A 9,493-nucleotide genomic window follows, 5' to 3' on the forward strand; every position below is an offset into this window, starting at 1 on the left:
TATCAATACCTTCAGTTTTCTCGTGGTGCAGTGGAAATATTAGGAGTCTTGGGGTCAGAAAGACCTGGGTTCAAATAGAGCGCTTGTCATTTATTCACTGAATCAGCTTGGACAAGCTGTGTTCAGGTTGTTGTTTTCTCAAATGTAAATATGGGGAACGCAGAGCTCCATGGAGTTTAGCTCTAACAGAGAGCTATTGTGAGGATTAAATGAGACAAGCCAAATATGAAAGCAACTGAAACATACTTGGTACTAGACAATGTTCATACCCTTTATCTTGTTTATTCTTGGCAAGTTTATGCTAATTTACAGGAGAGACTGGAGATTATCTGGCTGAATCCTCCTCCTCCATTCCCCCAGGCCACACCCATTTTCCTCAGAAACCATGCGCAAGCCCAACTAACTGGCTGTCATTTTTGCTGTCTGTTGATCAGCTATCGAGTGGCATGAAGGTAAAAATTGGCACTCCTCTTTGTTTAACATCACTGGCTTTGTAAATTTGTGAAATCATAACCAGGCAGAGACAGGCAGCCAGGAACCCAGTAGTGAGCGAGGAAGGTGATGCATCAGTCCCTGAAGAGCTTCTCTTGTGGGAAGGAAGCAGGTGATGACGAAGGAGAGGATGTGTCCCTGCGTCTTCCACAGTTACCACCGAGACCCAAGGCTGGTTGTCTCCTTATGAGCATAAAAAAGAGCTTCTATGAAATGAAATCACAGGGAAGGGTACAATTAAGTGCCAACAATGCACTACCTACTAAGACGTCTAGGTCAAAATACTTGAAACTTCTCACAGGGTGAGATTAATAGAATCATAAAATACAAATTGGTAAAAGTCAGAAGTTGGAACAAATGCCAGACATTCAGTCGTACTTTGCTTTTCTCTTGGAAAAAAATCCAGAATCTGGTTTTAGGCTAGCTTGTTTAAACATGTTTACCAACTCATCCGGGGAATACCAAGGCCTTGTTTCCAACCCAAGCATGCTCCAAGGTAGGATTCTTGATCAATATTTGAGTCTATCCCAGACAAGATAGTTTTGGGTAGACTAAATAATAAAAGAGAATAGTTTTATTTTCTTGTTTTGCAGATAATAACCACGTAGTTCATGGGAACTAACCAGTGGAGAAGCAAGCCAATATATGCAAGGCAGTAGAGCCAAGAATGGCTGGCAAGGCCTGGGGGAGCCTCCACTGCACAGGCTTGAAAAGGGCCAGCTCTTAGGTTTGCACATGGCACTCATGATAAAGGAGACACTGTATTTCAGCGTGAATGTCAACAGTTTGCTTGGACTGTCATATCTTTTTCAAACAGCAGATGCAAAAAATACCAAGCTGTGCTTTCCTAGGGTATTGATGAACCCATTAGTATGATCAAAACATTTAAATAATAGATAAAATATATTACATGTCACAGCATTACTTCAAATGCCATAAAGGGGATTTTTACATGGGTACAATATGGATATACTCTATAATTATAAATGATATTTTGTTATAAAATATGGCATGTGCAAGTTTTAAATTTTTTTGAAAACATGAATTAAGTTATTTTAAAGTTTATTTTTTAGTTAGTAGGTAATGTACTAATTAAGCAGAAACTCTGAAAGTATTCAATATGTTGTAACCAGACTACAGTGAATGCACCGGTTGAATAACTAGAAACTCAATTGATGGATCAGACTGTCTCATAGTTTTTGGTTTGTGAAACTAGAGGAAGATTTCCAGGGGAATAGTCATCAGGAAGTTAGATGAGTCAGTTAGGCTCCTGATAAAGGTAGGTAGAGGTGAGGAATGGAGAGGTACAGTCTATAATCCAAGAGAACAAAACAAAAACAAAAACCCAGCTGACTGGAATCCAGAAAACCTGAGTTTTGGTCCTACTTCCTCCATCTGCATTGCCTTCTTTGAACTTCAATTTCCTTATCTATAAAATGAGGGTGTGGGCTTACTGCACACAGCCATTCTGAGCCTCAGGTGGGGTAAAATATCAGCAATGGTTTAACCACAGGACTCAAGACCATCAGGTGGGGAATCCCAGCCCCAGCCCCTATGAACTCTGTGACGGTCAAATTTCCAGACCTCTCTGAAACTCATTTTCCTCAACATTGGGATAACAACAGTACTTATCTCTCAGGGATGTTATAAATGAATTGTAGTGAGTTAATTTTATAAAGCACTTAACATATACAGTATGTGATACACACAGTGTATGTTAAGTAAACTGCATCTTTCAATGAAATCTTGATGGAAAACAATGTTTTTATAGACATGGTCTGAAGTTCTTAATATAAACCAAATGTGTCCTCTCTTTTCTTATCTTATTCATAGACATATTATTTTTCCTCTTGATCCCCGACTACAAGATAAGTACTATCCAGCTAGGAAAAAAAAAAATAGGAGCTTATACTACTGCTTATTGACTATTTTGAAAAAAAAAAAAAGAGGTAAATTTTGCATGGTGTCTTTATGTAACTGTTGGCCAATTCTCTTATTTGAGCTGTTGAGATGACCTTCAGGATGCCATAACCCTAACTTCTAATAAATGAAATTCAGCTAGTGCCAATGGCTTGAAATGGCACACAGCAAGAATAACTACAGCTAGCAGCCAACTCTTCACCACAGAATATTATGCCAAGCCTAACAACAACTTACTTTTGCTCATTTAATTGCCATCTATGGAAAGGTGAAAAACAAAAGGCACTTGTTAATTCTGTTTCACTTTCCTGTGTTAGCTACAGGTTCAACCTGAACTCACTTTGTGTACAGCGTGTTGGTGAGAGAAGCTGGGGACATTGCGAGTGAACTTTGAGTTCTCTGCCTCACTTGTATGTCCCTGGAATCTCCTGACACTGTCAAAAATGATCCCTTGCCCTATCTGGTTTGGCTCAGTGGATAAAGCATCGCCTGCGGACTGAAGGGTCCTAGGTTTGATTCCTGTCAAGGGCATGTACCTTGGTTGCAGGCACATCCCCAGTGGGAGGTGTGCAGGAGGCAGCTGATCGATGTTTCTCTCTCATCGATGTTTCTAGCTCTCTATCCCTCTCCCTTCCTCTCTGTAAAAAATCAATAAAATATATATTTTTAAAAATGATCCCTTGTTAGGAAGGGTCTATTGCCTCAATTCCACTACACAGGCCAATCCAGGTGATGCACAGGGCTGCAAAGACAGCACTAAGCAGGAGTTCATTCTCTAGAATGGAGACTTCTCATAAATGTGAACCCACAGAAGTAGCTATAAATGAGCTAATGAGATGCATAAAGGGAGCTATAAATGAGCTAATGAGACCCATAACCTGACTGGCCTTTCTGGCCAAACTCCCCACAAGTATCAGACACTCATGCATACTTTATCTGGAAAACTCACTTCAGGACAAAATATTGAATTCACAGTTCAATCCTCTCCAGGGTAAAAGCCCACAATTCATTTTTCTAAAGTGAATATGTGGAAAGACACCTGTTGGGTGTGCCATGCAATTTGTCATAAAACTAAGCATAGGTTATTTTTAAAGAAGAACACCTTGCTTTGAGAACATAGGCAATGCTGGACTCTCCTTGATACAGACTCCAAAACCATTTTGACAGAGACTGAGTAGATGCCAAATTAGTCATGTACCCAAAATAAGGACTTCTCTGCCTCACTTATATGGATCTTTAAACCTATCTAAGGAATGTCAAGAATCACTCTTTTCAGTCCATAATTTTAGAGTGTCAACATGATGTTTACTTATCATTTCAGCCAAGATTTTCAAACCAGTGTTACATTCCAAGCACAGTCTTCATTTCTAGGTGCCAAAATATGACAAAAGAATTGAAATAATATAATATCAGGCTTTAGATATTTTAAGGAACTGAAGAAAATGAATTATGCATAATCCTGAGTAAATGATTCTTTTTATTTGTTTTAAATGCTACTGTGAAAATACAAGTTTCCATAATTTTCCTTTTGGTCCGGTACTGGATATAGGTTAAGATGATCATAACCTCAAGAAAACCTGGAGCCTTTGATGATCTCCACATCAGAGAATAAAAATTCTCATTAATTATTCTACATGAGTAAACTTCTTAAGGAGAGAAAAAAATTGTCTGCTTCTTCAGGATAATCCTTCTGACCTCAATGTACTTGATTAAATCCTTTATTTCTGCACTCAGTGCATCATATGCTACTTTAGTCACCTCCTTCCATATGCCCTATCCTCCATGGGACTGCAAGTTTCCTAAGGATTACCTCTGATTTCCTCATTCTATTTCCCAGTGCCTGATACAGAATGCGTGCTCAGTAAGTGTTTGTTAAACATTACAAACTTCTCTTTAAAATTTGATTGATACCTTAAAAAATTTTTTTCATTGATGCCCTCGCTGGTGTGGCTTAGTTGGTTGGAGTATTGTCCTACACAGAAGAAGGTAGTGGGTTCAATTCCCGGTCAGAGCAAATATCCAGGTTGCAAGTTCGATCCCCCGTAGGGGTGTGTACGGGAGGCAACTGATCGATTTTTCTCTCTCATATTTCTCTCTCTCTCTCCCTCTCTCTCTCTCCCTTCTTCTTTCTCTAAAATAAATTAAAAATGACTTAAAAATTGTGATTGATAATCATTTCAATAACATACAAAAAAGAAATTTGTCCCATAGAATGATCTATCATTAATCCTAGAAAAGCATTTTTATGGGTCAAATTGCATTGCGTTTCATGAGCAGGATCTCTAAATCTTCTAAATAATAAGTATAACATGAAATGGAGGTTAAGCAGTTATTTGATAAAGTGTTTCAAACTAGGCATAAATGCACACTTCAAATACTCTTCTTACCAGACACATTTGTTTAAAATTAAATAATCTTTTTTTTTTCTATATTGATATTTCTGAAACACAAATGATCCCTTAGGTAAAGTCAAATTTTAAGACAGATATGTGCTTGTTTTGTTTTAAAATATGTTTTTATTGATTTCAGAGAGAGGGAGGAAGAGGGAGAAAGAGAGAGAGACATCAATGGTGAGAGAGAATCATTAATTGGCTGCCTCCTGCATACCCCCCACCGGAAATCGAGCCCACAACCTGGGCATGAACCCTAACCAGAAATCAAACCATGACCTCCTGGTTCATGGGCCAACGCTCAGCCACTGAGCAACACCAGCTAGGAACAAATAAGATTTATAATTAAAAGATAAAAAGGAAAAAGGAAACCCAAGCCCAGAAGTTTTACAAAAAATCTCCAAAAGCATTTACATCACTTGTATATGGACTACAGGGATTATGACTAGAAGTATAGAAATGGAGGGTGGATAAAGTGATACAATGACAGAGATAAGTGGCAAAGAATTATCCTATTCTAAACTTAGACTCCAAAAATCACTTCAGGAGAAACTTCACTAGCGTCAAGTATAAAGTTTCTCTTTGGCTTCCTAAGTCAGATATATTAAGACTTTTAAATCCCTGAATGCATGCAGGGCACCCTTTAGAGACTAACATGTACATCAAGGCTGGACAGACCTGAATACAACTTCTTCTGGGCTCTGTAGTTGTTTAACTCCACTTCCAAAGTAAAAACCGCATGCCATTACTAGGACAACAACAATTACAGCCACTATCACTTCTGCTTCTATCTGCTTCAGCTGGACCCTATGACAGGTGTTTTACACATATAATATCAAATCTTCATAGAGCCCCACAAGAAAATTGCAATTATTTCCATTATACAAGTGAGAAAGCTAAGCTAAAGACTGAGGCTTAAACAAAACTTACCCAAATGGCAGAGGCAGATTTCAAACTGAGCCTGTCCAATACCATAGTCTATCCTTGCTTTTTATTGGATTATCAGGCCCACCAACTACTTGAGTTTGGCGCTCCTGCAGAAAGCATTAATGCTTGCCTCTGGGTGTGGGGTTCAATTCAGTTCCAGGGCAATCATTTTTAATGTACTCCATTGACCTTTGGATAAGTGCTTATTTCTAATCAAAACAACACAGAGTGCCTTAATTAAGGAAAATAAAAAGGAAGTACCATTTCGGTCATATAGCATAAAATAAAATTATTGCTCAAAAGGCGGTATAGACAAGATACTAACAAGAAAAAAGAGAAACAACTGCCATTGATTGAGTGCTTACAATATGCCATCACTGTTTTGAGCACTTGACATGCATTAGCCTGTTTATTTTCATAACAACCTCTTGCTATGCCCCTTTTGTGAATAAGAAAACGGAGGCACAAAAAGGTTAATAACTGGCCCAGGATGACATGGCTAAATATCACAGTAAGAAGGAGAACAGGGGCTTAAATCCAGATAGAGAACCCATGCTCTGAATAAATTGTTTACAAAACAGAGTATAATTCAAAACCCAGTAAATGACAGTGCCGCTAATGGCTGCAAAGAAAGTCTGGCCATGGCCCACCATGCCCTCTCCACACACAACATTGGGCCCTTTGATGGCAAGAGACCAATGGACTATATGAGAGATGAGGCTGATCCAGGAGGGCAATGGCTCTATTTCTATGAAAATATTAACATGCTTACCAAAACCAAGCTGAAGAAAACCTTTAAGGGTGAATTTTAGGAAGAGAGGCAGTCATGTTCAAATTACTTTATGCAAAGAAAGAAAACAACTATCATTGATTTTTAGAACATCCACACTAAAAGCCACAAATATTTGCAGACTACAGAAATCTAACATCAATAAACTTTGAACCATCATCGGAGTGGTAAGCTCTTCTAGGAAGAAAAGCATTTCCCCCCATCTATTTTTTTCCATTTCTTCCATTAGATCTTTGTATTTATAATGATGATGATGATGATGATGATGGTTTTACATTTACTGAGTTTCTACTTTGTGCCCAGAGTATGATAAAAATTTTACATTTAATAACGTAAGTACTCATTTGATATTCACAAAAGCCCTACAGAGTCATTATTACTATTTTCTATACTGAAGGAACTGAGACTCAGAAAAGAAACTTGCCCAAGGTCAACAGCCATTTCATTTTTGTTTGATCTAAAAGCCCATAATATTCATTGTGTATGTTCAGAATATATGTGTGGCCACCTGACTGTCCCATCCTTATGCAGAAACAAAGGCCACAGTAAGCTCTGCACCTTCTGACCAAGTTCCATCACCTCCAAGTCCTGGGCAGAAATGAATGGAGCCACACTGGCCAAAGACTGACCAGAAACCTCAGTGTGCTTTGACCACCTCTTTAGACTAGAAACAGGTACACTCCCTCATAATGATGATCTAACTAGAAAAATATCCCCAAGACAGACCAGTATGTTTAGTTTTCAGAACATTTGTCACTACAAAGTTCATCATAGTTCTGAAGGAAGGACTAGAGTGCTTCAAGACAGAACTAAAACACAAGAGGCTCAAGGAAAGAAGCGAATGCTCCTAATTTAAGTTTTAGTCTAAAACATGTTTGCAGTTGAACCTGGAAGGTGCGGCTCAGTGGTTGAGCATTGGCCCAGGAGCCAGAAAGTCATGGTTCAGTTCCCGGTCAGGTTACATGTGGGGTTGTCGGCTCAATCCCCGGTAGGGGGCGTGCAGAGGCAGCCACTGATGTTTGTCTCTATCCCTCTCCCTTCCTCTCTCTAAAATCAATAAAAGTATTTTTTTAAATAAAATAAAATGTATTCTCCTTTGAATAAATAGTCCATAGCTGTGACTATTACATTTTGATAGCCAGAAACGATGGCACTAGGTCAGATAAGAACAACCACTATGGAAATGTTGAAAGTACTTACTGAGGTAGTAGGAAAAAGACTTCAAAGTTGACTACATCATTATTAAGTAACATTTTGTTAGACATTTCAATTCATAAGCACAGTAAGTCTTTGAATAGATAAAAATATCTTCTATTACAACCAATTACTATGATGGATGATAAAATATGAGGAAAAATAAAATGTCTTTTAACACTCTTCTCGCTACCCCCTCACACATACTCAGACATCCCCGAACCACTGTGCTTCTCAGGAAGTACCATGCTCTTCCCAGTGTTGGTGATGCTCATAGTGCAACCTCTGCCTCCAACTCCTTGCTTCTCCCCTTTTCCCATCGGACTAAGCGACCTCAGCCACCCTCCTCCAGGAAGTCTCCATGGATTCCCTCCTCTGTGCAAGCATCAATCAAAGCACTTATCCCACGGTTTACTTTTTGGTCTCCACAAGAGACCAAGAATTCTTTGATGACAGAGACCACTCTTACTGTTTTTTATATCCCAGCACTTAGTTAAGGCTCTCAAGAAAATTTATACTAAATGAATGAAAATATATTGAAAAATTAAGAGCTCCTTAGAAATAAAAGGGGAAAATGTCTAAAATGCAAATCTTGCACAATGTAATCTGGTCCTCATTGTTCATAAGGGTGTGTTTTAAAAACACACACACACAGAAGGATGTACTAGTACTTAACTGTCCTTCACTAAATATACTTTGTATCTCCAAACCACATAGATATACTGTTACTTTAAACTGATTTACTGTTCAACAAATGTATGAATTCGGACAGCATAACTGAATAAGTATACATATGGAATAATAAAGCCACCACAAAATTATGATACAAATGTAAAAAGCGCAATGACACTTTGAATAGGTGCTGCGTAGTTCTGACACTGATTCCAATAGGAACAAGCCGTTTACCCTTTGGTCTCAGGTTCTCTACCCATAAAGTGGGGGTGACCATCCTTGCCACTTCTCCCTTCAGGTCTCGTAAGGACAATGGAGATACAGCGTAAGCGTGCGAGTCTTCGCAATGAAGGCACCAGAATGGAACGTGTTATATACCCCCAGGTAGAGTGCCCGCCGCCATCCCTCCCGGTAATGACCCTTCCCCACTCTGTGCTCCCGCCAGCAGGCTGAGAGTGGACCCTTGCATAAACCTGTTGACAACCAAAATAAAGTCTACGTCGGTGGGCACAAGCTTTCCTCGCTGGGGCTCGGTCTGGATTAGAAACCGCGAGGGACTTGCTCCCCCGCGGAGGCCACGCCTGCGCCCCTCTGGACCCCGTTACGCTTGTGCCAGGTGAGACGGATCCCGCTCCTCCATCCAAAAGAGTGGGGTCCAGCTAATTCAAGGGTCAAGGTAGCGGAGTAGATGGGGAGGAGGAAGAGGAGGAGGTGAGACTGGAGGGCTTGGGCGGAGAGCTTACCTGGCCTCGCCGAGGGGCGCCAGGGGCGGGTGCGGAACGAACACCCCACAATCAGACGGCGGGTGCGGAACGAACACCCCACAGTCCGACGGCGGAGGCTGCTGCTTCTTCTTGGAGCGCCAGAGGTGGAAAGGGGTGTGCTTCTTGGAGCTCCTGGACGGGCTGGCCTCCCCGGGGTCGCCCTGAGGCGGCAGTGGCAGTGGCATCTTCTCGTCCGCCTCCTCCACCCGCCGCTCCGACGTTGCTCTGTCCGCCGCCCGGCCCTTGTGGAAGAACATACCTGGGCTCCGGCTCGCCTGCCTTTCGCAGGGCGCCGTCGGTCCCCGCCCCCTCGGCGGGGAGGGAGGCCAGGACAGAGCCCAGAA

General features: G+C 40.7%; 1 protein-coding gene and 1 long non-coding RNA gene across 2 annotated transcripts in view; both read right to left on the reverse strand.

The window, feature by feature from the left end:
• The window catches only part of LOC102249407 (translation initiation factor IF-2-like), a 148,298-nt gene extending 138,812 nt beyond the window's left edge, over positions 1-9,486 (reverse strand). The window contains exon 1 of the mRNA XM_014531281.1: positions 9,129-9,486. Within this exon, the coding sequence (XP_014386767.1) occupies positions 9,129-9,406 (278 nt within the window). The 5' untranslated portion in view covers positions 9,407-9,486. The remainder of the gene's footprint in view (positions 1-9,128) is intronic.
• On the reverse strand, positions 258-4,359 carry LOC106724336. The gene is made up of 2 exons (XR_001360092.1): positions 4,324-4,359; positions 258-675 (listed from the first exon to the last, which is right to left on the reverse strand). It is a non-coding gene; the product is annotated as an uncharacterized LOC106724336 (long non-coding RNA).
• Positions 9,487-9,493: the final 7 nt, after the last annotated feature.

This window comes from Myotis brandtii, unplaced genomic scaffold, assembly GCF_000412655.1.
Source record: "Myotis brandtii unplaced genomic scaffold, ASM41265v1 scaffold8, whole genome shotgun sequence".
NCBI classification, from domain to species: Eukaryota; Metazoa; Chordata; class Mammalia; order Chiroptera; family Vespertilionidae; genus Myotis; species Myotis brandtii.